This window comes from Haemaphysalis longicornis, unplaced genomic scaffold, assembly GCF_048455015.1.
Source record: "Haemaphysalis longicornis isolate Haplotype H1 unplaced genomic scaffold, Haemaphysalis longicornis Haplotype H1 scaffold_9, whole genome shotgun sequence".
Taxonomy (NCBI): Eukaryota; Metazoa; Arthropoda; class Arachnida; order Ixodida; family Ixodidae; genus Haemaphysalis; species Haemaphysalis longicornis.
This window is the reverse complement of record NW_027526460.1, coordinates 97903527-97921493: the sequence shown is the minus strand read 5'-3', so window position 1 is coordinate 97921493 and position 17967 is coordinate 97903527. Positions and strand designations below refer to the sequence as shown.

Sequence of the window (17967 nt, the reverse complement as noted above, 5' to 3'; positions counted from 1 at the left end):
AACATCGTGCTCAATAATAACACAAAAAATGTTTGCTCAATTCGAAACTAGCCAGCAGGCTTAGCAGCCGGCATGCACAATGTTGTTTACGGTTTTCTCCCTCCCTGTTTCTGTGACGTGGGTGCAGAAGATTTTGGCAGCAGCCGTGTTTTGCGGCAATCAAACCCTTGCTAAAGTGCTAAAGACGCTATGAACACTGCAAATAATGCAGTAGAGCTTCTGTGCGACGACTCAGACCGCATTCCTTGCTGTAAGCATGGTCCCGGCCTGCTGTTCATGCGAGTGGGCACATGCAGCAAAAACGACGCGCGCCCTTTCTACGCATGTTCCGCATGCAGACGACGCAAGGACTGCAACTTTTTCGTCTGGAAAGACGAATCTTCGCGGTGTACTCGAGAATGGAACGTCGTGAAGAAGGAAGTCCTGCCAAGCTTCACGCACGAGCAACTCTACTCTAGGTCGCTGAAGCTTTCGGGGTGCAAACCCGTCGAACGGTACTTCTGCTGCCGCGCGTTGCTTTCCAAGGGAGAGATGAACAAGCACCACCTCGGTCATTCGTTTAGAAATCCCATCTCGGACCGCGATCTGCGCCGGCCCAGCCGGCTTCTGCATGCCGACACGAACAACGCCACCAAGGCCCAGTACTTCTTCGACGACTCCTGCGTTCGCTTCCTCGTCGACACGTTGCGTCGACTCGACTTCGACAGCGTTGTCTGCTTGGGTACCCCTTCCCTGTACGAACATCTACGGGAGTACGCACCCGATGTGCGCAGCGTGTTGTTGGACATCGAGCAAGCGTACGAACAGTTCTACTCTCCGGCCGAGTTCTGCTGGTTCAACATGTTCAACAACTTCCATTTCCGCGGCGAGCCGTCGGAGACCGCCCTGCGCGATAGTTTCGTTTCGGGTTCGCGGTGCGCGATCGTCGTCGACCCGCCGTTCGGCGGTCTCGTCGACGCCGTCGCGAGGACTCTCGAGCGAATCGTTCAGGAGGCGACGTCACGGGGTTGCAAGCCCAACGTATTCTGGTTTTTCCCCTACTTTAACGAGAAGCGTATCACATCGGCGATGCCCGGTTTGCAGATGCTCGACTACGCAGTCGGCTACGAAAACCACGAGGCATTCAATGTTTCCTCTGGCAAACGGGCTAAAGGTTCTCCCGTGAGAATCTTTACGGACGTCCCTCTGAACAAGATCTCGCTTCCGAAAAGTGACTACGTGTTTTGTGTCAAGTGCGACCGTTGGGTGGGGCGTCACAACAGGCACTGTGACCTTTGCAGTGACTGCACATCGAAAGATGGTGGTCTTTACAGGCACTGTGACGACTGCAAGGTGTGTGTGAAAGACGCAAACGAGCATTGCCAGCTGTGTGATAGATGTGTGCCCCGTGACCACAACTGCCAGTCGGAGGGAATCACTTGTTTCGTTTGCAAGGAGACCGGCCACAAGAGTACTGCGTGCCCACAAAGGGAAAGAGTGAACTCCAAAAGCCTGAAAAAGAAGCGGAATTGTGAGCCAGCACGCGTCACTGGTGGCAAGAAACGGAAAAAGTGACTGCGTGGTTGGTTGACATGCTGTGAAAAACGTTGAGTAAAATGATGTTTTACATCAAGCCGGGAAGTGTACTAAAGTCATCAAGTTAGTTGCCACGGCAAGCATTGCGATATCTGCAAGAAATCTATCGCTACAGGAAGCAGAGGCATTTGTTAAGAAGGGTGTGGTGTAGTGCAGACTTCATGTATGGGTCGCTAACATCCAGAGAGTGATGCTTCTGTCGTCCTAGAATATGCATTTCAGGACCTGCCTATTTAACAACACTACCTGGGTTTGCAGTAATTCTTACCAAACATTTTGTCAATCCACCAACTGCTTGCACTTTCCCAGTATGGTAAAGAGTGGACAACTCGGGTCACGATTGCAATGCTCTGCACAGCTTCCCTTTCTCTTGATAGACTTTTAATTAAACTCCTCACTTCTCTGTTCGCAAAACTTGCCAAACCACAAGTGAATGCTGCCACATTCCAGCTAACTTGGTGTTCGCTAAAAGCAGGGCAGTATTTATTTTGGGGGCTGAACTCCTGCTGCGACAATTTTGACAAAGGGAAAGGCTCCTTTCAAACGCCAAAGAATGTAAAGTTTACTGCACAAACGCAACAAACGGTATTTCAAATGAAAAAAAAAATTGGACAAAGCAACAACAGGCAGATCAAAAGGGCAAAAAATGCATGCAGCAGTTTACATTCATGTCACTACTGGGGGTAGATCTGACCAGAAGTGCATAAAACGACTGCTTCGTAGTTTAACGTTCACAGACAATAATACTGCAATTAACTGTGCAGGTGGACGAAGCGATTCGTACAAGACAACAAGCATCAGCGCAGCTTGATAAATTTGTAAAGCAGCCTGAGTGCTGCAGTTTCTATCTCGTTATGGCATTGTAAATGTTTTTTATGCTTGACATTTATGCTTGAGCCAAAGGGCATTGCTTTGCATTCAGTGGCAGTGTTGTATCGCCCCAAGTCACAGGCTTTTAAAAAAAATTACAAAGATGACAAGAGGAAAAATATTGCGTTAAGTAATTTTGATGGTACAGAACAGACTCCAGCTTTCGATACCTTTAGTACCACTATGCCATTAGCCCAAAGGTCTGTCTGCATTTTTTTTTTTTTTGTGCTGAGAAAAATTAGTGGGAAATACTGCTACTGTGAGAGCTATGATGGAGAAACCTCTTCCAAGCTTATGGGATTTAAATGAGCCACATAGGCTCTAGCTATTGACATTTTTAGCTTACAAAGTTTGCCTTCTATTTCGTTCTATTCTTGTTTTTTAGAATGTAAATGCTGGACAAAACACCTCATTCCCAACATCTTGGGACCGAAAGCTCACTTCATTTCGGCATTTGGTTTCTTTCAATCCGTGCAAAAAGACGGATGTAGCACTCAGAAAATAGTTGGAGCAGATTGCATTACTAACTCCCTGAGCATAATAAATGCAGTGTTGATGTAAAAGCCGCGTCAGAAACGTGCGACTTATGCAAATACTGAAGCGGTCGTCGGCTTGATAGAATCTAAAACAATGCTGACACACACAAGCAAGGGCTTACAAAACCACAGCTTTTCATCGGACCCTGACTGCGAAAAACATAAATGCAACTTGAATGTCAAGAATAGCATTTGCAAAATCTTTGGGCTGAGATCCTCGAGCGTTTCCAGCAGTTTTCCAGTTTTCCAGCAGAGCGTTTCCAGCAGTTACCAACGTTGAAAAAAAAAAATGACGCCAACAGGATTTTTGAATGGTGTGGCGCACTACAGTGCCATTTCCATCTTGATAGTTGGGTGGGGGTTGTAGCCAACGAGCTCAAAGTCGGATGCCTTGAAGTCAAAGATGTCGGTAACGTCGCGCTTGATTACCAATTTCGGGAAAGGCCGTGGTTTTCGTTCAAGCTGAAAAGAAGAAAAGAAGCAATGGAGAGAAGAAACTGAAACAGCTTCAAGACTTGTTCCTTGCAAAGGCAGTGCGCAGGCTTGACTACGTTTATCTAAAATCATCATCACACGCCCGTGTGATCCAAAGCCTCCAAAGAACTTACGTCAGTGGAGACGTGTTGCCTATGCACCACATTGCGATAGCCTACTAATTCAAATTGTGTGCTTCACACACTAATACTTGAGGCCGACCTCGAGGTTTTAAATGCTGTTCACTTGCTTTGAATTCGAAATCAAGCAAGCCTTAAAGGGTCCCAGAAATACCTTTTCAAAAAAATTATTTCCGCTCAACGTGAAAGTTGGCAGAAGTGCAGAGAAGAAAGTGATTCGCCATAATGGGCTGCAGAGCCATTATCCGCTCACTGCTACCACCCAAAAGCAATTCAAATTTCCCGCCCCCAGAGTGCTCGCACGCCCCCTGCTTGAAACAGCGCCAGCGGGAGTTCTGTTCTTTTTGTGCTTGCTTTTCCTCCCGCACGTGCCGGCGATGCACTGTCACTTTTTTTCGCTTACTATCGTAAAAACCAACCCAACGAGCGTTCCGAACTAAATGAACACGGGCGCTGCCAGTTAATTACGTTTATTTTGCCTCAAGTGTACCTGCAGTTCTTTTTGTTTGTTTTTTTTTTTTGCGCTAAACAACGGGGAAATGTTGAGAAGCACCAGCATTTCATGAGTTTCAAATGGTTATGACTATTTAAACTGCTTGGTTTTTGGAGCTGCCACAGGACGCCCTACGACGGAACGCCAGGCTCTACTTGGGTCCGTTATGGTGCGGCGGCGCCTGATTCCGGCAGTCGTTTGACATCGACCGTTACAGCGAGCTACGACGACAAGGCGAGCCCCTAAAGTGCTCTGCACTTAAAAACTACACAACACCTTTCGTGTGTCCGTCCTGCATATTGAGGCCATGCATGCTTGTACATTCATGTCGTGTGTAGCACTGCATGGGCTGTCAGAGGTATTTTTCGTTCACCATGAAACAATTAATCACTCCACTCACACTTCCCAAGTGGCTGGGGATGAGGCGGTTCCAATAGAGCACTAAACCTTTAGTGTGCTACTATATCTTCACCTAGTAGAAAGGCAGCTTAGGATGAGTGTGGAGCATTCGTTAAGCCAATAGGGGGCACCAATTCTTTTCTATTCAGCAGACGCGCAGTGTACAGGCGCGGCCACTGTTAGAGGTAACACGAAGTGCGTGGCCATGCTCGGCAGAGCGCCACAACGGGCGTCGCGGGAATATTGCGGAACATGCGCGATCAGCGCCAGATGCGGAAATAGCTGCGCGTCCTCTGCTACGGGTCCTCCCACAATCTAGCCACGGCGGTGCAACAAAACGCATTCCAACTGTGTTGTCAAAGCATGCATTGCTGCACACAGAAAATTTTAAATATGTCTTTCACTCCTGGAGGGTCACATTTGTTACAGAGGGTCGCTTTCGGCATATTTATCCTAGCAAAAAAAAAAAAAAAAAAAGAATAATAATAAAAAATAATAATAAAAACTAGACGACAAACAATGTTGATTTATGTAAATCCATGCTTCAGATGTGTTAGAAGACAAATTACAAAACAAACTTTCGGCTGCATCTTGCATGCGTGCCCTCGAGAACTGAGTTCTAATACTTCGACAGAGCACCACAACTTCAGTGCTTACACACAACTGCGCTGGCCGCGCCCTGTACATGAAGTTCGTGCCATCAAGAGGCGCACAAAACCAGTGGTGTAGTCAGTCCCAACTACAATCGATAACATAGAGGGCACGAGTATAATGAACTTCCCGCATAAAGCGTGGCACAACTGTTACTGCCATGCTGGAAGGTGTTCCCCGCTCTCCCTTATCAAGGTACTCAGGCTGACCAATGCGTGGCAGCCGTTGGAGCACGATTGTGACACAGTCTGTTTGGGGAATCGCATGCTCACAGCCCCCTAGCACCCGACAAGGTAGCCAGCACGTTAATCATGCCTTGGCCTTTGCTGTGGAGTGACCACCGTTGCTTCTTCCTTGCCCGAGAGATCAGAGTCCATCTTGTTGGTTTTGCATGCCGTGACCTCCCCCAACTGTGTTGCTGCCCGGTTGTGCAGGTTTTCATGGTCAGTCCAGTCTGCACCAGTCACTGACTGTGTTCCAATTCGTGGACCGCTTGGCAGACAGGTTACAAAGCAGTATAGTTAGACGTCTAAAGGAAGCAAAATTGGGATGACGCAGCGGTCATTAGCGCAGACAACTTTGTAGCAGACATGTTGAGAACGCAAGCCGCAGGTTCCGTTATAATAATACCGTTATTATTACAAACATTATGTGATTTAAGAACTAAACAAAAGCACCTTCACCACAAGTAAACTATACTAAATATTTCAATGAAACAAGGTAATTTGTCACAACATTAGTACGCAAAACGGCGGTGCTGGCGTCACTTAGTGGTCCAGACACGAAGGTAGCCTGCATTGTTGCCGACTTCCATGCTGCCTCCTCGAAGCAGCCTCTGGCTGCGTTCCAATTCGCGGACAGCTTCGTAGACAGCCTACGAAGCAGTCTAACTAGACGTCTAAAGGAATAAAATTGGAACGGCGCCGCGGTCGCAAGCGCAACACCAGCGCAGACGACAGCGTCATAGCAGACATTTTGACTTGCGCAAGCCGCAGGTTTCGTAACTATTATTACCGTTGTTATTACAAATGTTACGTAATTAAAAAATTACAAAGTCATCTTCATCACTAGTAACTTATACTAAATATTTAAATAAAGGAACAAGTGCTTTTGTTTTAACATTAATACGCAAAAAGGTGGCGCTGGCGTCACTTATTAGTTTAGACAGGAAGGTAGCCTGCATCGTTGCTGACTTCGATGCTGTCTCCTTGAAGCAGTCTTCGTTGACTGCTTCGTTCAAATTGGAACGGGGCTTAACATGGCGTACTGTCCGCGAAGACGGCAACGAAGCTGTCTAAACGGTAAATTGGAACGCACCATCTGTTGACTGCTTCATTCGAATTGGAACGGGGCTTGACATGGCGGACTGTCTGCGTAGACGGAAACGAAGCCGTCTAAAGGGGGAAAGTGGAACGCACTCGCTGCCAAAAATGACCCATGTTAAAAGGTCAGCTGAAGAGAGCCAATGCCACCTGGATAAGGCCTGCTGCTGTACAGCCAACGCCGCCTGTATAAACATTGCCTAACGCGTCGCCCACTTTCCAATGGGAGTGGTAGGGACGCTTAGTCCAGGCACTCATCCGGTATGTGGCGCGCGCCGGTGGATGTCACTGCTCACGTGTCGCAAACACTTCACCCACTCCTGCAGCGTGTTCTGTAACCTTAGCTCGAAGGTGTCGGAGCGCCGCCTGGGGAACGCTAGACGAACTGTCAACTATTTTGCATAGTTTCCGAGAAGCGGTGCTGGCTGGCGGACATGAAAGCACGTAGGAAGTCTATGGAGCGCGAAAGGGTAGGAGAGAGCAACAGGAGAGTGGCTGTTTGGCCATTTTTCGCTCGCACGTTAGGCAAGGATTACACAGGCGGCGTTGGTACAGCAGCCAACGCAGGTCTTTTCAGCACAGTGCTGCCTTATGCTGTTCACTTGCAGCCTCCCTGCAGCCCAATGTTGGGCTGGGCGGACGCATGACCCAGGTGCTAGGTGTACGGTGCACCGTGTTTTCGTGTTATATATCACAATCACCTAAAAATAAATTCCCGTGATTTGAGACGGAGAAAAAGAATGCTTCATTTAGGGAAGAAAATGTTAAAGCAACGCTAGGATGCGTGGTTGTAGCGCCCGCATCTCACCGTGTTTGGGAGGGTGAGGACAGAAAGACGACCAAGGGCTGAAGAGGCAGAGGGTATATAGTGTCCCACTGGTTTTGGACAGGCTATATGGTCAAAGGAGGTGGTCCTGCTGGTCATCCAGAGTCTTTGAGTGGCCAGGAAGCATCGGAGGTCTATACATTGTGATGGAGATGTGCTCAGACCATGAGTGAAGCGGGAGGGCCTTTGCTCAGCAGAAGGCTTTGAGATCACTTGGCTGAGAAATGCGTCCAGTGTCTCTGGGGCCGCCGTTAAAGCCGAGGTAGTGTTGACGCGATGCTTGTTTGTCCTCTTCACATTGCACACACTTGCTGCTGCAGTCTCCATTTGCATCGTCTCGCCATCTTGTTGAGGGTGCTGGAGTGTAGTGCAGTCGACGTCGGTAACGAAGCCAGTGTAGGACTGCCACAGCTCATCTTGAGAGGCCGCCCAGACTGGAATGGGTGTGATCTCCAGTTGAGGGTGTCTGTGATTACTCCATGAATCAAGAAGCTTGCATTAGTGAAGAAGGCAAGACGGCAGTTTTTTGGCTATCTGTTTTCTTCCGGGTGGTTGGTGCCATTCCAGCTGCTGCTTCATTCCCAACAATGCGGCGATGCGACGGCAACCACTGGTATGCAAGGTCCCAACCCTGTAACGTTCGCTGCAAACTCTGCCGTTGTTGACGATGCAAGGAATGTCAGCTGCGCAGCTGTGTCACCACCACTGTTGTCCGTTGCCAGTGTTCACCAAGCAAGCAGTGTATACCTGGTGCCAGTCTTCATATTCCTCGTTGAAGTATGAAGGCATCCTCTGTATCCTCGTTCGGTATCCTCGTTGAGATGCTTCTGTTAGCAAAAAGCTGAAAGTGGAACTGCGATACAGGCGGTGAGTCGATAAGGCCAAATTTCTGCTTACTCTTGCACACAAGTGGACCGAGAATCATCCCAAATACGTTTTGGGTTAGTCACCGAAGCCAAAGCGTGGAGGTACGTTTCGACGGCGAACTGTTACTCTGAGTTGCAACAGCGTTTGAACTGCAACAGAGCTGGGTATAGTACCTGTTTCTTGAGGGCCTCGACGTGGTTGACGTAGATGTGCGTGTCGCCCGTCGTGTGCACAAATTCACTGGCCCGTTTTCCCGTCACCTTGGCCATCATGTGAGTCAGCAGTGCATAGCTGGCAATGTTGAACGGCACACCCAAGCCCTGGGAAGGAGAGGAAAAAGAAACGTTTGCAGCATGCACCGAATGCCAACAGTTTCGGTTGAAAATGTATACCAAAGTGGACACCGCGAGAAAAGGGGCACTTCGCAAAAGAAACTTTCATCATCAGGCTAACCAGGGAGAAAAAAGTGAGGCAGAAAGATAAGGGACGACAAATTTTTAGTGGCAATGCAAGCAACGCAATTACTCCCTAATTAAAAATCAAGCAGCTGATATGTTTGTAGCAATTGCTGCATCCTCCAGTGAAGCCAAGTTTGTGAAGTGTGCGGCAGACACACAGAGCTCAAATGAAGGGGGCTGCAAGTTGCAGATGGCGGTTTTGTCAATCTGTATGTGTAGTTCAGTTGTTTCGTATTCATGGCGGAAGGTTTATGGGCTCAAATGCTTTGGCACGCACACACACTGCTGATACACAAAAGAGCTGCGAACCACAGGAGCCTATACAATTTTTTTCTGTCTGTCTTGCAACATGCTATATACTAACAAGATACCTTGAAAAAAAAAGAAAAAGAAAGAAAGAAAGGATGAACATAACGTGTAAGCGTGCCACAGGCAGCACTAATTAACAAAATGCAAAGATGGCATTTACATGTTACTGGAAGCACACAAGAACAGTTGACCAATAGCAAGAACGTGGGCACCGCAGTGTGTGAAAGTGACCACAGTGCACCAAGGCCGCAGAAAATGGTGCAGATTCAAAAGGGCGCACGAAAGTGCTGGAAAACTTCGCAGCGTATTAATTGTGAGTTCGCTGTTGTTTGGGGAAAAAAACGGCATTTGAATCCGATGCCCTTGAGGACGGACGCAGCAAGGGCATCAAGGGAAAGGGCATTTTGACTTGAGGAGGCAAAAATTTACTCGCAACATTTGAAACATGTTTCAGGGCAACTCAAATGAGACAATTAGACCTCAAGAGCCGGGTTAGTACCACAACAACGCTGCAATAAAGAATCAGGAAAAGTGGGCTGGGCAGGACAGTTCAAAGTAAAGGCCTACCACGTCAGCCGAGCGCTGGTAAAGCTGGCACGACAGCTCGTCCTCGTAGACATAGAATTGCGCCAGGCAGTGGCACGGAGGCAGCGCCATCTTGCTCAGATCTGTTCATCAGGGGGAAGCACAAAAGAAAAAACAGCGAAGAATAACAGCCTTCACAAGACATTTAATGTAACATGAATGACCAGCAATGCTCTTGCTGGTGTCTGAATAAGCGGCCGATTTCAGTATACAAGAATGATTTCAGTCAGGACACCTCTTCTCATTTCAGTCTCTGTTGCTTCACTGCACAGTGATGCCAAGCGTGTTGGTGTCACCAACTGGATGCGAGGTCGCAACTTGAGGTGACATCGTTTGTAGTTACGGTATCAATGAAGACATCATGTTTTCCACTAAAGGTGTGCATGTCGTTTTGTCCGTAATCCTTCATCACATTTTCGTTGCTGTTCCGAAGCCCTCTTTATCTGCGTCGCTTCGCGGGTTCACATGACGAAACAGGAAATATTGGTTTCAGGCACACACACAGGAACATCCGGGTTGCATGATTTGCATCATCAGACGTCGCTGGCTCAGCTGCAAAACGTTTTTGTCTGACAACATCTATCACAAACAAAAAAAAAAGCACAAAATGTTACGCTTACAGCTTTGCCGTGAAAAAGCAGCTGCCAAGCAGGGCTGGGATCGAACCATGTGTGCTTTCCATGTTTGCTATCTCCCTCTTGAGTCTTCAAAACCACCCTGCATTGTTTTGGCTTTTGTAAAAGTCCGACACAAATATTACGCACCTGCTGGATTCCATGAACAGAGAATGATTCTGCGATCATCCGGGTTGCTCTTGATGGTGTTGATAATGTTTGTGATTTGGTCTATGCCCTCTGTTCCGTAGTCTGTGTGCATGTCTCGGTACGGCACACCAAAGTGCCTCCACTGGAACCCATACACAGGACCGAGGTCACCTGCAAGGTCAAAGGGTCGACATCAGCCATGGCCTTGTGATCACAGATTTAAAGCCTGGAAAGAAAACTTTTTCAGAATTCTGACAAATGTGAGAGGAACATAAGAAACCGCGTTCCTTAGGCACTGATGACAAAAACTGATCCATGCGAGGAGTATGTGGATTAGCTATATCACTAGACCCTATATCACTAGACCCTGCACTAGAAGTTTTAAAGACGATAGTCTTTCTTGGGCTACTTAAACGCAGAAATTTTTGTCTGTCTGTATGTCTGTCTGTCCATCTGTGACTTGATTCAGCCACCCGACCAAAGTGAAACTGAATCTGTGCAATAGTCTTATATACCCGCAGCCAAATCTAAATGTCTTAGTCCGGTGTTAATGTTTGTACTTGCCAGCATTGTTGAACAACAACACATTATGCAAATATAAGGGATAACGTCAATACATAATTGATATTTGCAGTGTTCCTTTATTAAACAATTAACGGATGCTAGGATGTTGCGATAGCAACTGCAGAAAATCGTCGCCTGCTGTTGCCCGCGCTCCTGGCGGCATTTAAGAAATCAGATGGCAACAGTAACGAAAGGTTCCACTAGATAGGTTCCACGTTTTGTTTAGAATGCTCGTAGACTACAGCAACGTGGATCTCTAAACGTTGCAGTAGGGTGCCTCGACTCACACACGTCTTCACCGTACGGATTGAGTCACCCGACTTGCAGCAGTGGAATGCAGTAAATGTAAATTGACTTGAGCAAACCCCTAGCGTGTTATCTTGGGAGGAGCGAGACGGGAGAGGAACAGCGTGAGAGGTGAGCGGGGAACAGAAGGGAGGCATTTACTTGACAGGGGTGCCAGTCGACTATCGTCTTTCGTTGACATTTGCAACGAAAGGAGCAGATACGCGGCCATTTTTTGCCCTTCGTTTGGCCTAGGCGCTGCGACAGCTTTCTATCAATTATATACAGTGCTTCGTTCAAGGGCCAGTAAAAGATTTTGGTTTTAACTGAACGATTACACCTTTCACAGTTCTTCTGACATTTGTTCTATGGGAAACGATGCTTTGCTTGTCTAGATATTGTTAAAGCTGGTATTTCTCTCTCGTTCCCTGCCATTTTTTCTTCTACAATGCAAAACCGCACGTCACGCATTCTGAAGAACAACCGACTGCAACGCCAACAAAGCAAGGGTGGTGCTGTCACGTAGGAGTGGATACAGAAAACACCCTTGAAGTTTTGCAACATGGCAAAATAAAGCTGACAGCTGGAGTGATCACGCAGTTGACTGCGTCAGTAATCGCTTACGTTTGCCGCCACTTGTCGTCGTCATGAATGGGCCAAGGACCACGCAGCAGAGACGAACGCTGGTTACCACGCTGAAGACAATATTTAACACGATGGAGGACAAGCACAGGACGTGAGCATAGTAGACAACGAGACGTTATAGACAGGACGAGTTTGGCTCACGCAGAAAACACAGGCAACAGTTTAAAGGTACACAATTAGTCTGGCAGTTCGGAAGGTCCCAGAGCGATGCCCAATAAGCCATGTTCTGTCGTGACCTGTTTCTAGCGGCTCCAACAGCAGGAACGGCAGCACTTAACAGCCAGCCCGGAGCGTCAGCAGTCGGCGCACCAGCGCCACGATCACGGTGCCCAGACACGCTCTCAGCTTATATGCGTTTCCTAGTCAGTACAGCCAGCCGACACCTGAGCTTGCTTATGGGGGTTATATCACTGCATAAACGTACCTAAAGCATACAAAACCACCCAAACTAAAATAAATAACAGCCGAAATGGACCTGCAATGGTTTAAAACCATGGTGTAGAAAAAATATTCACCAGAAACAGTCGAAACCGATTTAAAAGGGGAAAACCCGCAGGGAGGAGGAGGAGAAAAGCGAAAGGAAAGGCCGAGAGGTTATCCAGGCTTAGAGCCCGGATTGCTACTCGGCACTGGGGAAGGGGTGTTCAGGGGATAAAAGAGATGGCAGGCGAAAAAGGGGGGATAGGAGCGGGGTCGCGCACACGCTTTAGTCCCTTCGTGGGCACTAGAGTCTCTCTGCTAAACCTGTGTCCTTCATAAAACGCAGAAGGGCTTTTGTTGCAAGAACGTACAAGAAGCAGAAGGTGAAACTGACCAAAAGGCAACGAAAATACCCGAAATCCCATTTGTAATGCATAAAGATGTCATAAATAGATTATATGCGTGATAACAAATGTGAATATTCAAATATGGCAAAAAAAAAAAAAAAAAAAAAGCGGCAACGGGATTTGAACCCGGGTTAGGATGTTTGCTTCGCAGGAGTGGAACTACCACACTACGAGACCAAGCGGTTCTGAGCGATTAAATTGAGGGCCACATGCACGTAGACACAGCTTCAAAAATGCCCCTAGATGGCGCCATGCGTCGCTTGGCTGTGCTGACTAGGAAACGCCTACACGTGCGCTCTCGAACCTTGGCGGAGGGTAGCGACAGTCCTGCTCAAGGTGGCCCGTGGACCAGGAGTCTCACGGGGTAGTTTCCACGTAACCGCGCCCTGTTCTGCCGCTTGGCTTCCAACCGTTGTCGTTCCAGCTTCCGCGATCATTCCCGCGCCACCCCTCTTCCTTGTCCTCGTCGTTCTCGCTGGCTAAATTGCACGGTCAATCACTCGCGTGGCCATTCATCACAGTTGTATTTATAAAAAAGACGATAGCTCTTGTGTTTGTCTACATGACTGCTTTGACTGCACTTGTACAAGGCAAAACAGCTGACCAGCATCAAAACTGGAACGAAGCATACAACCAGTTATAGTGAGACAACCTTTTTAATACGTTTAAATGCTGAAGTTTGTCTTTTTGAAGAACATGTTCTCGGTTACAGTTCCCACATACATTTATCCTGCATTTACAGGTCCCTTCTTTACAGTTTGCTTTTGCTTTTTTAACATTTATGCAGGCTTTACAAGTCTCATTTCACCATTCACAATTTGCGATGTCACCAGTTATGGCGCACCCAAATGTAAGAGGCGTAGATACCCGTCTTGTTACTTTCAGCATACACTCGAAAGGATTTATGGCGCACCCAAATGCAAGAGGCGTAGATACCCGTCTTCTTACTTTCAACATACACGCAAAAGAATTTACGATGGAACAGTGCATGAGCAACGCAGACACATTTAGAACTATTACGGGGGATGCTCAGAACCTTCTAGGCATGTGAGGTAAAAGCCTAGTTGGGTCTTCTGTTGAACTCTCTCTTAAACTTTTCGGCTCCGCCCACACCCCCTTGACCAGCACTATGGACAGCACCCTACTAAGCTCGTTAGCCACAATCCTCCTGTTTGCCTTCTCCAGTACCTACCCCTCTCAAGGTGGCTCATACTGCACGTGCGACAGCGACCACCTGCCTTTTCTAAACGTTGCTGTTTCTCTTTTCTGGCACGCAATCCCTGGCTCGCACTCCTATTTTCTGTACCTCACAACACGTTCCATGAGCAGAGATATACCGTAAAGTTCCGAGCGAACACCCACCCCTTTTTTAAGGGTGAAATATTCAATTTACTAAAAGACCGCAAAGGTCGCCCACACCCTAAAATCGATGGCTTTAGCGCCGACAAGTGAACCAAATAAACGCGAATCATCTATTCAACTGTTGATGCGGCCACTTATTTGTCCTTTCCACACTTGAGCCGAAAGTTCGCCCATTTCTGGTATTTTTTTCTTGATAGCTCCACAGTTTTGGTTGGCAGTGCGGCCACTTTTTTTCTAGTTTTTCGCACCTGACCCGAAAGATCGCCCCATCCCACGTTTTTCACTTGATGTCTCTGTACTTTGGGAGGGCATTCTTTCGGAACTTTGAGGTAAGACTTTTGCCTTTAAAACACAGACCTTCCTCGCGGTCGGTGAAGCCCAGGCTGTCCAGAAACTGCCGGGAGCCGTTGCCGTCCCAGATGTGGACGCCCGCCTCGGAGAGCTCCTTGGAGTTGGTGGATCCCCTCAGGAACCAGAGGAGCTCCTCCACCACTCCGCGCCAGAACACCCGCTTCGTGGTGAGCAGAGGCATCGTGCCTGGCAAGGACGGAAACGGGGCGTGAAATGAAGCGTCCCGCTACTCACTGTGCCCCGAGGCTAAAAACAAAAACATGCCACCATGTTCAGTTTTTTCTATTGAATGAACTCGGGTATTCATAAGCACTCACATTCGACTAGCAGACGTGAAAAACTTAGTGCTAGTGCCTTTCACGTTACTCTCTCCGAATCAATGCGCAATACAGCGCCGCAACTGAAAAGGGATTGTTGTAAAATTTGTTGCTAAGGGCGGACTTTCAACAAGATCCCAACAGGCGGTATGGCAGAAGTGTAAACTTGTGTTTTAAATTTGGGTGTTTAAAGCGCTGAAGCTACATATTGGCTGTAGGTTTAAAGTTTTATTGAAAAATATAGATTGTGCACTGAAATACGATAACTGGTGTAGTAAAAACTATACAATTAAAAGCAGAAACATGGCAGAAAAAAAAAGCATGGTGGAAAGAGGCTGTACTGGAAGCCTCCTGATTAATTTAGGCCACCTGGGGCCCTTTAACATGCACCGAAAACTTGACACATGTGCGTTCTTGTTTTTCACCTCATCAGAAAAATGGTCACCGCAGCCAGGATCAAACTCGCAGCCTTTGGGCTTAACAGCACAACGCCTTAGCCACTCAGCAGCCACGGCAAGTGTAAGGTTCTGTTAACCGCTCCTATGAAGGCAAGAAAACCAGGAGGTACAGAGGAGTGCAAAAACAAAGGAGACAAGAGAAGTAGTTGTGACAATGCAACATCCACGTAACATGCAATCCCTGCGAGACCTATGGTACGGTATGCATACTGAAGGCTTGTGTGTACAATGAATCTAAAGGAATTAAAAAAAGAAGCAACGTACCATCGGCGAGGCAATATCGGCTCTGGCGCCCAAACAGTGAGAGAGTACCCGTTCCTGTCCTGTCATTCTTGCGCTTGCCGTTGTTCAAGATGTCTTTTAGTAGGTCCAGGTATTGGCACTCGTCGTGGCTGCAAAACGTGAATGTTATCCGTCGTGAAAACGAATCCAATTCCGCTGTTCTATAATCCAAGCCTTCCTGGCCAGCTCTGAGCCATCTGGGCTACATGCTCACACTTTATTGCAAATGTGGAGCCGGTGAGCTTTGCAAAGGTCAATCTCCCGCCTTTCCTCCTACATAGCATTACATAGATCCATGCCAGCATTCCAGAGGAGGGGAATAAAACTCTTAATTGGCGGGAAAAAAAAAACATTTATACGTCACCAGCATATGCTTCTCTGAGGGTTGGGGAAGAGCGAAAAAGGCTTTATGAAGAAAGAAAGCTTTATGAAGAAAGAAAACAACACAGATTTGAGCTTTGTGCATGATAGATAACCAGATCTCCTTTTTTTCCTTTTTTTTTTTTTTTTAAATTGCGATTAAGTATTCACGTTAGCCGAGAGGCACAGCCTAAACGCGAAGCCAGCGAACATCGCCACACCGGGAACTTGCAATGCGCTCACATGTGCCCGTTGGCTTCCGCATTGGTCGACCCCGCAGTATTCAGATCTCCGCTCATGGTTTTCAGGGTGGTCTGGTACTAGTAAAAGCTTAGCTTAAACCGTAACCAAGTAATATGGTAGCAAGAAAATTTGGCACTACAAACGCGATGAAAAAGGCGCGTAAACGCCTGGCTAGGGCTTGGCTGCGTTCTTTTGGAGTGCACATTCACTATTGTTTCCGCAGCCAGAGTAACAACGGCGCCACAATTAGAATGTAGTCTGCATTGTAGTTGCAGCGGTTTTTCGTGTCTCAACTGCGCGGTGTACTCAAACATTTGAAAGCCTGCGCCACGTGCGCGTCAATGTTTCGTGTATGGCCGGTTTCTGGTTTTACTAGTTTAACCAGTTTTACTTTTTATTACGCCAGCTTGCTTCTCCGAGTGTGCGCAAGATGACGCTAGGCTACGACCACGATACTGAAATAACGCTCAAGCATTGTGCCCTTATCGAATAACAACGATAGATAGTAACGGGGGCATCTCTGAAAGGTAAGCACTTTGTAACAAATAAATAACACACACACACACACACGCCGGCGCAGGGCAACGTTACTAGATTATTTTCAGTTGTAAAACTGGGCGGCGCTGCCCGGAACCACCACCGATCCTTCTCTCTGTGGCGCTGCAGTCGCAACCGGCTCGGTAGACGGGGCGCTCGCAGGCGGTTTCGCTTATGCTTCTCGTTCAGCGCTCGGCGCATGCTTTTCTCGTGCGTGCGCGGGCGCTTGGGTGGGCGCACACATCTGGTAATTATTTACATTCTCGGAAGCAAATAGCTACAATAAACATCAGACACAATGACATTTTTTTCGCCCCCTGTGTGGTTCTTCCGGGTCCTCTTTTTGCCGAAGAGCAGTACTCGCAGTAGCCGGCGCATTCAGTGCCCCGGTCTCCGGCGTTTCTTGTTCGCGCGGTCGTTCTCCGTAGTGTTGAATGCGCGATGCCGTTCGAGTGGCACGTTTAGTGATTTGTCAGCGACTGTATTCCATTGATGTGGGCCTCTGCATGTGAGGCTGAGGCAGACAATGCCGACCTGCTTCGTTCCCGGGTGTACCAGCAGCAACAATTAAGAGCAACACGGACAGGCACTTCTCGGCTCCCAAAGATGCGACGCTTCGCTCGCTATGTCATAAGGCCATCCCGCGTGCGGATAAGGAGCTTTCGACAAAGTCCAAAGTGTGCGACTGCCATTTTCACGTACAGGACATCGACAAATGGTACGTACACAAAATGACGTTCACTCTGAGGAATTCTCTGCGCGCGTCATTAATTCGTATTTGGTGACGCGCATGCATTTCTATTCCAGATTCCTTCAGTGAGAACGTCCCTTGAATGTGCAGGTTAAGTCGGCGCGCAAACGCGCTAAGCTACTGTAAGCACCCTGGCAAAGTTGGAGTTTGTGGCAAAGGAAAAAAAAAAAACCTTGCATACATGTATCTATTCATTACTTATTTCTGTTAACATGCTTTGGTATTTTGTAGCTATGTTCACCGTAAGCAAAAAAGATGTGGAGTTGATTTCTAAATAAAAATGCTTGCATGTTTCTATTCATTACTTACTTTGTTTCACTTAACGTGCTTTGGTGTATTGTAGCCATGTTCACCTTAAGCAAAAAAGATGTGGAGTTGATTGTAAATAAAAAAAAAAAAAACGTTGGATATATTTTTCTACTTTGTGTCTGCCGTAAAGTAGCTGTGAAAACCAATGAATTGCTGAAAAAAACTTTATGCTTATTGACATGTAAGCTGGTTTACCTTCGTCAGTTAATTGACTAAATAATTCTTTCAGTTAGAGATATTTCGCCTTTTGCAGAAATGTCGCTTCTTAGTGACGTTTGGTAAAGCTAACTGTTGTCAGGGCAAAACATGGAAAAGATACTATTCTAAAAAGGACGTCGAGAAAATTAGGAAGTTTCGTCTTCGAGTGGCCTGAATTACTACAGCCACTAAGTGACGTAGCTCCAATG

The 17967-nt window shown here is 47.3% G+C and overlaps 2 protein-coding genes across 3 annotated transcripts; one reads left to right on the top strand and one right to left on the bottom strand.

Annotated features, from left to right (window-relative positions):
* Nucleotides 1–70: 70 nt before the first annotated feature.
* Nucleotides 71–1612, top strand: LOC144152706 (rRNA N(6)-adenosine-methyltransferase ZCCHC4). Its single transcript, XM_077684110.1, has one exon. It carries the CDS (start codon nucleotides 190–192, stop codon nucleotides 1552–1554), a length of 1365 nt encoding a protein of 454 aa, XP_077540236.1. The 5' UTR covers nucleotides 71–189; the 3' UTR covers nucleotides 1555–1612.
* Nucleotides 1613–2049: 437 nt separating this feature from the next.
* Ts (Thymidylate synthase) lies at nucleotides 2050–16243 on the bottom strand. 2 transcript variants are annotated; one of them, XR_013319212.1, is made up of 8 exons: nucleotides 15964–16243; nucleotides 15343–15470; nucleotides 14310–14489; nucleotides 10270–10440; nucleotides 9488–9588; nucleotides 8327–8473; nucleotides 7269–8139; nucleotides 3309–3443 (listed from the first exon to the last, which is right to left on the bottom strand). XR_013319212.1 is itself a non-coding variant. In XM_077684111.1 (7 exons), exons 1-7 carry the CDS (start codon nucleotides 16017–16019, stop codon nucleotides 3306–3308), a joined length of 921 nt encoding a protein of 306 aa, XP_077540237.1. In that variant the 5' UTR covers nucleotides 16020–16228; the 3' UTR covers nucleotides 2050–3305. The 2 variants fall into 2 exon arrangements, 1 of the variants encoding a protein (XP_077540237.1); XM_077684111.1 differs by lacking the exon at nucleotides 7269–8139 and having other exon boundaries at nucleotides 2050–3443; nucleotides 15964–16228.
* Nucleotides 16244–17967: the final 1724 nt, after the last annotated feature.

Bases quoted from the DNA above. Each gene is read 5' to 3' on its own strand.
- LOC144152706 (XM_077684110.1), top strand. From the start codon at position 190: ATGAACACTGCAAATAATGCAGTAGAGCTTCTGTGCGACGACTCAGAC.
- Ts (XM_077684111.1), bottom strand. From the start codon at position 16,019: ATGAGCGGAGATCTGAATACTGCGGGGTCGACCAATGCGGAAGCCAAC. The intron at 14,490-15,342 runs GTACGTTGCTTC...CGTCCTTGCCAG, and splicing joins CCGATATTGCCTCGCCGATG to GCACGATGCCTCTGCTCACC. The intron at 8,474-9,487 runs GTAGGCCTTTAC...TCTCCTTCCCAG, and splicing joins ACCAGCGCTCGGCTGACGTG to GGCTTGGGTGTGCCGTTCAA.